This window comes from Camelina sativa, chromosome 12 (assembly GCF_030686135.1).
Source record: "Camelina sativa cultivar CO46 ecotype springtype chromosome 12, ASM3068613v1".
Classification (NCBI taxonomy): Eukaryota; Viridiplantae; Streptophyta; class Magnoliopsida; order Brassicales; family Brassicaceae; genus Camelina; species Camelina sativa.
In genome coordinates this window covers 15,447,878-15,460,217 of record NC_141891.1, presented here as the reverse complement: position 1 = coordinate 15,460,217, position 12,340 = coordinate 15,447,878, and the positions used below count along the sequence as shown (strand labels likewise).

Sequence of the window (12,340 nt, the reverse complement as noted above, 5' to 3'; positions counted from 1 at the left end):
ATGGACTTTGGTTACATATTCAACATCATCTGCCGTTTTCTTTTCTAAAACCATTGCACACTCGTATTCCAAGCTATGCAGGGTTAATTTTCTCAGTGGCCGTTGAAAATATTCTTTTTATGAAATGATTTATGTAGTGTGTGCAACTTTAAGAAGATATATAGAGCTCGAAGATAGTTAGGTTTAGTAGGATCAAAATCTCAACAAATAAATACTTAATTGCATATTACTTTAATTTCTCAGGCAAAATAAAAGCTGAATTAACAGCATATCTTGTTTAAATATCTTTTAATCAGTATTTTAGTGAATCAATAATTCAAATTTTCTTAAAATTTTGGGAGTTTTTGAAACTATCCAAAAATCCAATCAAATATTTGATCAAGGTATGCTGTTAATTTCAGGAGTAGTAAATTATTTAATTGTTTCTTGCAAATATTTTTTCTTTCGTTATCATTTATAGCATTTTGAAATGATACTACAATTAGGGTCGGTTGAAAGGTATATTAGTTAGTATAATTTAAATATTTCATAATTAAGCAAGTAATTAAACTAAGATCATATTCTAAGATACTTTCCGAGATTTTGGTTTTAATTTCCGAGATTATGTTAACTTCCCTTATAAGTTAGACACATCTTTATTATTTTAGAAGATATTGTAAGATTGAATTTTACTAATCGATGGACTTAAAGATTATGTTGCTAATTATGTGGTTAGGTTTTAATTGGTTGTTTTAATTCTACTCTAATTATGGGGGTTGATTTATTTAGATTTTATGATAGGTTTTAATTCCTTCCGATTTTTATGTGTTAATGTGTTAAAATCATTTAATATTTGTTCTATCAAACTGTTTGGCTATAAGTATACATATCCTTATTCTTATTTGAGTGGCATTTCATGTAATAATCTCTTAATCTATGTCTACTTATTAAAAATGCTTCTTTTTAATAGTATAGATTTTATGTTAATATCTCTAACACACCAACTCCAAACAAAGCAACGGTGGGTATTTGATTCAACTCGTAATTCCTATTAATATTTTAGGCTTTTAGCAACTCCCAAAACTAATAAGAAACAAATTCTATATTAACAAAAATAAAATAAAAATAAATATAAAAGGATACGACCATTTATCATAATTGGTGTGCAATCGAATTAATTTAAATGCAGGATACTAACATGACAACAGACCACTCTTATCCCCACATATTATGAAAAACCTTACCCATCATTTTCTTAGCATTATGCTTATTAAGTTATTAGTCGTCTTTAATCATTTTCGATGTCAGTAATCCTCACAAGCGATTAATCTAAACACTTGGCGGTTTGGGCGGCATCCAATGGTGACGTGCCACGTAGAGTAAGACCAACAACTTCATTACCTCTCTTTCCTATATAAAGTCATACATAAACAGGCCCAAAATACAGAAGTAGAAAGAGCTTGTAACCAACCAAAGTCAAACACTTAGAGCTATTCAAAATGGTGAAGATTGAGATTGGAAGTTTGGGTGATTCCTTTAGTGTGGCATCTCTTAAGGCTTACTTGTCTGAATTTATTGCAACTCTTCTCTTCGTGTTTGCTGGCGTTGGCTCTGCTATTGCTTTTGGGAAGCTCACATCCGATGCAGCCTTGGACCCGGCTGGTCTTGTCGCTATCGCGGTGGCTCACGCCTTTGCCCTTTTCGTCGGTGTGTCAATAGCCGCAAACATCTCCGGCGGTCATTTTAATCCCGCCGTGACCCTTGGCCTTGCCGTCGGCGGAAACATCACAGTCATCACCGGTTTCTTCTACTGGATTGCTCAATGCCTTGGCTCCATCGTCGCTTGTCTCCTCCTTGCCTTCGTTACCAATGGCGAGGTACCCAAAAATATTCTTATTTGCGTCTATAGTATTAAAATCCTGACTTTAGTTCGGATTGTGAATGTTTTGTTCAAAAACACAAACGACCGTGATTAAAAAGTGTTATGGCGGTTTCAATATCCGGTTAGAAAAAAATCCGGTTTGGTTTAGAAGGTTATATGGATTAAACTGAGGATGTGTTTATTTCTCGGTCATGCAGAGCGTACCGACACATGGAGTAGCAGCTGGTTTAGGAGCTGTTGAAGGAATAGTGATGGAGATTGTTGTGACTTTTGCTCTGGTCTACACAGTCTACGCCACGGCGGCTGATCCCAAGAAAGGATCGCTCGGTACCATCGCTCCTATCGCTATCGGTTTCATCGTTGGAGCCAACATCCTCGCCGCCGGTCCATTTAGCGGCGGTTCCATGAACCCGGCCAGGTCATTTGGACCAGCTGTTGTTAGTGGTGACTTCTCTCAGATATGGATCTACTGGGTGGGTCCACTAGTGGGAGGTGCACTCGCCGGACTCATCTACGGCGATGTCTTTATCGGATCCTACGCTCCAGCTCCCACCACAGAAAGCTACCCTTGATCAATCATGTACGGTTTTAAGTTGTTTGGTTTGCTTTTTTTGCTGTGTGAAAATGTTTCTGTAACGGATCAAAGTTGTACGTGTTGGTTAAAAATAAGAAGTGTATATTTCAAAATTTCTTGTTTTTTTGTGATTACACTTTCTTGCATACGTTACTTAATTCCAAACGTATTTTAGTATACTCATATTCCAAAATGGCTAAAACTACCAGTTTTTGACTATGTAACTAATACTTGTGAAGTACTTCTACATTTAATATCATGATACTAAAATCACATCAAACATATACATGAAGAGTTACGTACGTTGGATTCACGTTAATTACCTACTTTTTAATTTAAAACATAGCAATTTTTTCAATACTGTACTCCAGATACAGAAAGATCTCATATATTGGTTTAAAAATATCAAATAGTGAGCGACACACACTATATTCACTTGAAATGCAATACTTTTGTAGTTTAAGAATTTAGGAAAAAAAAACTGCTATTGCCATTGCAACGAAAGCCAAGGCAGCAATATATTACCTTCAACCAATCCATCAATAATGTCAAGACCATCACCTGCTTTGACTAACCGAAGTAAAACGATATAGGTCCCCTGTACCGTTTGCTTTTCCCCATCGCTCTCTTCACCTTCACTCGACGAAATTGAATATATAACAGCAAATTAAAACAGCCACCAGAATGAAAAAAAAAATCAAATGAAAACCAAGGCAAGAATCAAGAACAATAGGAAACTTAGTTTGATGCTAGATATGGGTAGTCGATTGAATCCATAAATAATTTGAGATATCAAAACAAACAAGCAATATAATAAGTTTTCTCTGCTGACGTGGCAAGGGTGATTCTAAAGGCGATTAGAGTTTCTCTTTCGTGACGGCCAAGGATGCCGCCGTCGGGGTCTCCTCCGGTGGATTTGGGGCAGGGCCTGGGTCGGACGGTGGATCTAACAGTCGAGCAGAGGTGGGGCTTGATGGTAGTATACGGGAGCCAAGTGATTCACAGGTTTCTAATTCTGATGTGTTGGTGAAGAAGGGTAATGTTCTGGGGAAGAAGTCGTTCCTCACGGTCGCTAAAAAGCATGTGTTTACTAAGCAGAAGTTTGTGGTAGAGAAGGTGGATGGGCAGGAGAGGGTTATTGTCCCTAAAGAGGTGCTTTTGGGGTCGAAGCCTTTATGGGAAGATTTTTTGATCGGGAAATTCCTTAACGAGAAAGCCCCCCATGTGGGGAAAGTTCATATGATCCTTAATAAGATCTGGAGATTGGGGGATACGTCCACAATGATCGATGTCCTTGTTGTTAATGACACAACACTCAAGTTTCGAGTCAAAAACGAGACGATGCGGCGTAGGATCCTGAACCGGGGTATGTGGAATATAATGGGAATTCCGATGATGGTGAGTAAATGGTCTCCGTTTACAGAGGAAGTGCAGCCAGCTATGACATCCATTCAGTTGTGGGTCAACTTAAAGGATGTTCCCCCGACAATGTTCACTGTTAAGGGGTTGGAGTTCTTAGCTAGTGGAGTAGGGAAGCCAGTTCGTCTTCACCCCAAAACTGAGGCATGTGAAAGTTTTGATGAAGCTCAAATCCTAGTTGAAGCTGATCTCACTAAGGAGTTACCACAAGAATTTGTAATCCGCGGGGAAGAGGAGGGTGAGTTGGACGCGGTAATTCATTATTCTTACCCTTGGTTACCACCAAGGTGTACGGGATGTAATAAGTGGGGTCACCTACGAGATTCTTGTCTTACGGTGACTACCTCAACGGAATCGACTCATATGGAGAAAGATTTATCGGACGCCTTGGAGACTGAAACTGTTGTTTCAGAGGAAGCACAGACTGAGGTTCTAGGGCACAGTTCTCCTAAGGCTGCTACTGTCTCTGCTACTACGGGTGTGGAAGTGTCTGCACAGGGGGATGTAGATGGTTGGAGTACCCCCCAAAAGAAGAGTCGTAGCCCTAATAAGGGAAATAATACTCCTTTAGCTGTGGTTTCTACACTCTCGAATTCCTACGCTGTTCTAAGTGGGAATGAGGAAATGGGGGATGGAGCCAGGGTGCTTACGGATGAGGTCGAGAAGCATTCTGGTGAGCCTACAAAGGAGAGTGCTCTTCAAGGTAGTTCTGCGGTGCAGGAGTCGGCGACATTGGTTGATAAACCGGTGATTGATCCACCCTTGCGCCCATATCTTCCTCGAGACTCTAAAACTGCTCACAAAACGGTCACCATTTCTTCTACTCGTGGAGCGGGTATGAAGAACTCCAAACCTCAATAGTTATGTCAGGTTTCTTTTGGAATGTTCGCGGCTTAAATAAATCAAAAAAACATTCCATTATAAAGAAATGGGTGGAGGGGAATAAGTTGAAGTTTGGGTGTTTGATAGAAACAAGAGTACGGGAGAGAAGAGTTCCGTTGGTGGCTTCGAAAGTTTTTACTGAATGGTCGGTTCTAACAAATTATGAGTATAATCGTCGGGGTCGAATTTGGTTAGTGTGGGGACCTGACGTCATTCTCACTCCGTTTTATAAGAGTGCACAGATGATAACTTGTTCAATCAAGCTGCCTGATCAGGAAGAGGAATTTTTTTGTTCTTTTATTTATGGTTATAACACGGCAACAGAGAGAAGGGAGCTGTGGTCGGAGCTTCGTGATCATGCAGATAGTCCGATTATTGGTAGTAAGCCGTGGATGATAATGGGGGACTTTAACGAAACTTTGGATCTGTCAGAGCATTCTCATCTGGATGGTCAGCCTGCGGTCACAGATGGTATGCGGGATTTTCAGAGTGTTGTTAACTATTGCTCTTTTGCTGATTTAGCAGCTCATGGACCTTTGTTTACCTGGAGTAACAAGAGGGTGAATGATCTCATTTCAAAGAAACTGGATAGAGTAATGGTGAATGATAGTTGGTTGCTCTCTTTCCCGACATCATACAGTGTCTTTGAGGCAGGTGGCTGCTCAGACCATATGCGTTGTCGGATTGAACTCACGGCAGGTGCAGGAACTCCATGTTCTCGACAGAAACCTTTTAAATTTGTTAATGCTATTACAAGCCTCCCTGAGTTTAAACCGTTTGTCAGTGAAGCTTGGCGTGCCACTGAGCCATTGCATATGTCCACGTCAACGCTATACAGGTTCTCTAAGAAGTTGAAGGCTTTGAAACTGGGACTGCGACAACTGGCTAAGAACAAAATGGGTGACTTGATCAAGAAATCTAAGGAGGCTTATGAAGAGTTATGTAAAAGGCAGGAGCAGACTCTTTTGTTTCCTTCGCCACAAGCGATGAATGCAGAAACTGTGGCTTATGAAAGGTGGGAGCGTGTGGTAAGTTTGAAGGAGAAATACCTTAAACAGAGGTCGAAGTTGCACTGGTTGCAGGTTGGGGATAAAACAACAAAACTTTTCACCGAGCAGTGCTCAAACGTGCGGCAAATAATTCTATTCGGGAGATTCTAAGACCAGATGGTTCTGTTGGCAAGGAACCGGAGGAGATTAAAATTGAAGCAGAGCGCTTTTTCAGAGAGTTCCTGCAGTTGGTCCCTGGTGACTGTGAGGAGATTTCAATTGGTGCTCTACAGGGTTTGATGCTGTATCGCTGTTCTGAACGTGATAAAACTCTCTTGACTCGGCCTGTATCAGCAGAGGAGGTTCAGAAGGTTTTGTTTGCCATGCCAAATGATAAATCTCCTGGACCGGATGGGTATACTTCAGAGTTCTATAAAGCTGTGTGGGACTATGTGGGACATGAGTTCGTTTTGGCGGTTCAATCATTTTTCATAAAAGGCTTCCTGCCCAAGGGAGTCAATTCCACAATATTAGCGTTGATCCCAAAAAAGACAGAGGCACGGGAGATGAAGGATTACAGGCCAATATCCTGTTGCAACGTACTGTACAAGGTTATTTCAAAAATAATAGCCAACGTACTGTACAAGGTTATTAGTTTCGCTGATGATCTTCTTGTCTTCACGGATGGTAGTGTTCGTTCAATCGAGGGAATAGTCCAGGTTTTTGAGAAATTTGCCAGGTTTTCTGGTCTGCGTATAAGTATGGAGAAAACAACTGTTTATCTCGCGGGGGTCTCTGCTGAAGTTCACCAAGAAATTATGGATCGTTTCTCCTTTGCAGTGGGTACTCTGCCGATCAGATACTTAGGGCTCCCACTAGTCACTAAGCGTCTCTCTTCTGCAGATTATCTACCCCTTATTAAGCATGTTAAAAAAAGAATAGGATCCTGGTCTGCACGTTTTCTCTCATATGCGGGTCGGCTTAACTTGATTAGTTCTGTCCTCTGGAGCATTTGTAACTTATGGTTAGCTGCATATTGCCTTCCCCGGGAATGTATTCGAACAGTGGAGAAGCTCTGTTATGCTTATCTTTGGTCTGGAGCAGAGCTTAATACAAATAAAGCCAAAATCTCTTGGGTGGATGTCTGTAAACCAAAAACGGAAGGGGGTTTAGGTCTGCGATCTCTGCAAGAAGCAAATGATGTGAGCTGTTTGAAGTTAATTTGGCGTCTTATCTCCTGTGATGATTTTTTGTGGGTTATGTGGGTGAAACAATCTCTTCTCCGGAACTCATCTCTCTGGTCAGTGGAGACAACACAGTTGGGCTCGTGGATGTGGAAAAAAATATTGAAGTTTTGGGATATTGCTAAACCGTTCACTAAGACTACAGTTAATGATGGCCTGCGGACTTCGTTCTGGTATGATGACTGGTCGGGTCTGGGTCGTCTCATGCCTCTGATAGGTTCACGGGGAGTTATAGATATAGGTATTGGTCAACATGCTACTGTCGCTGAGGCTTGGAACCGTCGTCGGAGGCGCCATTGTACATCTCAGCTCACGGCAATTGAAGACGAGTTGCATAAACACTGCCTTAACCGCAAACCAGAAGCTGATAAAGTGTTATGGAAAGGGAATAATGATGACTTTAAACCAGTTTTTTCGACACGAGATACATGGCACAACATCCGTCAAGCTTCAAGTGTTGTCGGGTGGAGCAGTGGGGTATGGTTCACTCATGCCACTCCGAAGTTCTCTTTCTGCGTTTGGTTAGCAGTGCAAAATCGGCTGTCAACGGGTGACTGGATGACGCTCTGGAATAGCGGAGTCAATGCAACTTGTGTTCTCTGTCACAATGCTCTTGAAACGCGAGACCATCTCTTTTTCTCCTGTGAGTTTACTGCTGGTCTCTGGAATAACCTTGCTTCACGCATCTATTCCGCTCAACACTCTACTGACTGGCAAACGATCATCCAGACTGCTTCTTCCTCTTGGCCTAACAGGACAATGGGATTCCTTGCGCGTTACGTATTGCAGACCTCTGTTTATTCCCTCTGGCAGGAACGAAACGATCGACTTCACAAGGCTCCCCCTACCACACGAGATCAACTTGTTCAACGGATTGCTAGACAAATTCGAAACCAGCTGCTTGCATTACAACTTGGTGGTGACGTTCGATACATGGATGGATTGGGCATTTGGCTAGCAACGCGTTATTAGTTCTCTCTGTTGTTGTTAACAAACAAAATTTATTTCCCCTATTGCACTTGATGTAAAAACGTTTCTCTTTTTTTTGAATCTAATTTAACATATTTTCAAAAAAAAAAAGATATGGGTAGTCAAAAACCACTTGTATGTAAAGGAATGCTTATAATCTGAAATGGGTTGTACAATTTACCTCATCAAGTGCCTTAACTAATACAGAACTATGTCTCATCCACTTCGGGTCGGGTTCGGGTTCGGGTATTGTATAAAACCCGATCGGGTTCAATACCTCTGAGGTTTGGATACCCGATCGGGTTCGGGTAATACCCAAACCCGAATGCCCACCCGAACTAACAAAGCCTTACTCACCAACAGATTATTAAACCTGTTTCTTTCCTTCTCCAGAATTAATCCCAAAATTATGAGATCGTCGTTCTTAGCTATCTTCTCATGGAAGAAATTCCATAGGTGTCTTATATCATTGGTGATACTCAAAATCTTCTCTTGCATTATTTCTTTGAGTCTCCTTAGAATTGTTATGCCTGGATCCCACAATTGCATCTGCCATAAAACTCTGTGGACTTTATACTCAATCCCTTCTAGTGATGGGGATTGTGGGAATCGGGCATCATAAAAAATCAAGAGATTTTTCACGGAGATAATGGGCTCATCGTGTGTGAAGCCAGGAGACCAATACATTTTAACGAACCATGAATGAATAGCCTCCCAAAACGGAGGAAGATGCTGGAAATTACATAAACGAACAATTTGATTGAGAGAACACCGGTTAATACCCCCTGCTTCCGGATTTGGCGTCGATTTTTCATGAAACTGAGAATCTGTTGTGAACACAAACACAAGCTTTGCCAACATCCAGAAGAAGGAGATAGATCGGAAAGAATTCCGATATAAGTGGCTGCTTCCCATGGCAAATATCGAAAACAGGAGAAAAACAAATTAAGAAAAACAAAGAAGAACCACCGGCAAATGCCGGCGGCCCGTAAAACCCAAATACAGAAACGGTTGTGAAGATCGCCTGTGTGTTGCCTGAGAGAGAGAGACGAGAGACAATTTTTACTAATTTTTTTTATTATACGTTTCAAATTTTAATTTAAATCATATATATAAAAGTAGAGTTTCAGTCTCTCCTTATTGGTCCACTTGGCAATGCAATTTTAACAAAAAAAAATTATATTAAAACACAAATTTAAAACAATTAATTTTCACATTTAACTCACATAATATAAAACTGAAATCTTTATAGCTTCTCCCTATAAATTATGCATTAACTTTATTTCTCCACTAAGTTGTATTAATCAATTGTATTAAAACAAAACAATAAATTAGAATTGTAACTCTCATTTTTCTAAATGTAATTTTTCATCATTTCTCTTCCTATAAATACTCATTATCTTAATCTCTTAGTCTATCACTCTTTCATTCTCTCATCTTCTTCCACTACTCTCAAATCTCTTTTTTGTTTTGTTTTATTTTGTTTTGTATTTTTTTTTTTATTGTTGTTGTATGGGTTATAAAAAATCAAATCAAATATCATTGTAAAAGCTTAGTTTTAGAGTTTGTATGATATGTATACCTTATATATTTATTTTAATCTTTTAAAATATTTATCTCCATTTTCTATTTTATATTAACATCTTATAAGTCATTATTTTCATACTTCCTTACAATATTCACCACACAATAAGATCATAAAGTTGAAATGATCCATATATAATTATCTATTATGTCTCTGGTTATCTCACATATTCATGTATCATTTTAAATAATTTATAAAGATCAATATAATATTTAAAGATCAATATAATTATCCATTTATAAAGACTATTTTGTTTTATGATCCAATTGTTAAATCTGCAGAGATCAATATAATATATATATATATATATATATATTTTTATGATTTGAGGTTTTTGAAAACAAAAAGAACATAATTAAACAATTGGCTTTTTGTGTCTTTAATCAAAATAAAAAATGATCCAAAAACAAAACATATTCAACTGGAACTTAAATATAAAAATAAAATATAATTTTAAAATATGATTTCACTAAATTCTCTAAAGATGAAACCATTAGTATGAAATCTAGCACTATAAATTAAATTGATGAGTGAAAACCAAAAAAATATAAGTTATCCTTGGGATTTTAAAAATTATTGAGATTGAAGAATTCATATAATTTTATAAGAAAACTAATTTAGTTTGTCACTTAAAAAGTAATATTTTTTATTTTGAAATATTATGTATAAATGTTGAGTTTATATCAACAAACAACCAAATCATGTGAATTTTGATTCAGCCACTTGGTATTCCTTTTATTTTAGGTTATAAAAAATTAAAATATTTATTTATAATTAAAGACATGTAACTCCATTTAACACAAATGTAACTCCTATCCAATAATTGTACATTAATTCATTCCTCCTACTAACTTATTATCTTTCAAGAAAAATTATTTTTGGTTAAATTTTAATATTTTTTATTTATTTTGGTTGGCTAAACTTATATTCATATTTTGGTTGGCTAAATTAATATATTTCTCATGTAAAATTATTGTTTATAATATATTTCTCATTTCAAAGTTTAAAGCAATATATCATATATATAAAATTAAGGTTTTGATCTCTCTTTATTGGTTGATTTTCATTTAATGTTTTCTAATTTGTTTTTATTTTTTTATTTGCTTTCTAATTGCTTTAAACAATATTTAAGATCCAATAAACACAATACATTTAACTCACACATTAAAATAAAATTATAACTGAAAATAAAATAAATTATGCATTAATCATATTCTACCACTCAATTTTATTCAAACACAATAAATTACTATTGTAACTCCATAGTTATAAATGTAACTTCCATAAATTCTTATCATATAAATAAGCATTATCTCAATCTATCATTCTCTCATATTGACATTCTTTTACTATCTCATTTTCGCATTCTCTCATTCTCTTCTACAATACCTCAAATCATTTTTTTATTTTTTTTTGTTATTTTTGATTTCTTATTTTTGTTGTATGGGTTGTAAAAAGAAAAAGAAATATCATTGTAAATTGTTAATGCTAAATTTTAATTTTACAGACTACATGATATATATTTTACATTGTTCTTATTTTAAAAGATTTATCTCCTTTATCTAATTTGGATTATTATCTTATAAGTAATCATTCTCTCTTCCTCTCCCACCAATATCAAATGTTGTTATATCTCATATGTGTTGTAAGAGTTTGATTCTATATCTTAATTTAGAAAGTATTATATATATATATATATATAGATATTACATTGTTCTATTTTTAAAAGATTCATCTCCATTATCTAATTTGGATTACCATCTTATAGTAAACATTCTCTCTTCCTCTCCTACCAATATCAAATGTTGTTATATCTCATATGTGTTGTAACTTGTAAGGCCATATTTATCGGTAGATCACCCCATGTGATCTAAGGGCATGTTTATAGGGGGATCATGTAAGGGTGTTCTTAGGGGAGAAATATTGTAAAAATAATGTAAGATTAGTTCTTAAGAACTTTTGTTAAGAAGTAAGTTATTGGGAGAACATGTATAAGATCTTAAGATTTAATAATATAATATTCTTATAGAAATTTTAAAATGTTTAATAAATACATAGATTAATGTTTAATAAATAATTTAAGAATGTTTAATACTATTTAATAATATAATGTTTATTAATATTTTTAAACATATTACAATTATAAAAATTTATAAAATAACATTTTAATTGCAAACTTATAAAACTTTACTAAAATTCATTAAAATATATGGATTAATAAATACATAGATTAATGTTTAATAAATAATTTAAGAATATTTAATACTATTTAATAATATAATGTTTTTAATATTCTTAAACATATTACAATTTTTATGTTGGCTTTTTAGAACTCGTTATGAAGGTGAAAGATGTATCGAAGTATCATTATGTTCAATACACATTGTATATAATAAAGTGAACCACATAGTTCAATGTTAAGCAAGTATCAATCAAGTTTCAATGTTTCATAATCACATAATAAATAAAATAAAGTTACACAATGCGACACAGCAGAAGCAGATTCTCTTACTTCCTCCACAACACTTAAGAGAATCAGAGATAAAACCATACTCCCAAACCGGAAGAGAATCAGAGATAAAAACAGCTCCGAGAGAGTTTTTCTTTTCTCATTGATCATTGCAGGCTCTATAACTGCTTGCTGATGTTGAACTCTTCGAGACCAGCCTGGGGTAGATGTTGTTGTTGTTCTTGATCTTGCATTCTGACCAAATGAATTTAAAGCTGTCATTGCCCGTCCTTCCATGTTCCATGGATTATGATGATTCTGGTTTACGAAACTATGAGGTCCATGATTCCTATCTGAATTACCAGCTC

At 36.2% G+C, this 12,340-nt stretch overlaps 2 protein-coding genes across 2 annotated transcripts; both read left to right on the top strand.

Annotated features, from left to right (window-relative positions):
* The first annotated feature begins 1,204 nt into the window (after positions 1–1,204).
* Positions 1,205–2,548, top strand: LOC104731839 (putative aquaporin TIP2-2). The gene is made up of 2 exons (XM_010451328.3): positions 1,205–1,856; positions 2,059–2,548. Exons 1-2 carry the CDS (start codon positions 1,479–1,481, stop codon positions 2,431–2,433), a joined length of 753 nt encoding a protein of 250 aa, XP_010449630.1. The 5' UTR covers positions 1,205–1,478; the 3' UTR covers positions 2,434–2,548.
* Positions 2,549–3,321: 773 nt separating this feature from the next.
* Positions 3,322–7,941, top strand: LOC109125204 (uncharacterized). Its single transcript, XM_019233577.2, has 4 exons — positions 3,322–3,429; positions 3,471–4,689; positions 5,061–5,764; positions 5,920–7,941. The coding sequence occupies exons 1-4, from the start codon at positions 3,322–3,324 to the stop codon at positions 7,939–7,941; spliced, it is 4,053 nt and encodes a 1,350-aa protein (XP_019089122.2).
* The last annotated feature ends 4,399 nt before the right edge of the window (positions 7,942–12,340 follow it).

Bases quoted from the DNA above. Each gene is read 5' to 3' on its own strand.
- LOC104731839 (XM_010451328.3), top strand. From the start codon at position 1,479: ATGGTGAAGATTGAGATTGGAAGTTTGGGTGATTCCTTTAGTGTGGCA. The intron at 1,857-2,058 runs GTACCCAAAAAT...TCGGTCATGCAG, and splicing joins CCTTCGTTACCAATGGCGAG to AGCGTACCGACACATGGAGT.
- LOC109125204 (XM_019233577.2), top strand. From the start codon at position 3,322: ATGCCGCCGTCGGGGTCTCCTCCGGTGGATTTGGGGCAGGGCCTGGGT. The intron at 3,430-3,470 runs GTGATTCACAGG...TTGGTGAAGAAG, and splicing joins TGGTAGTATACGGGAGCCAA to GGTAATGTTCTGGGGAAGAA. The intron at 4,690-5,060 runs GTATGAAGAACT...ACACGGCAACAG, and splicing joins TTCTTCTACTCGTGGAGCGG to AGAGAAGGGAGCTGTGGTCG.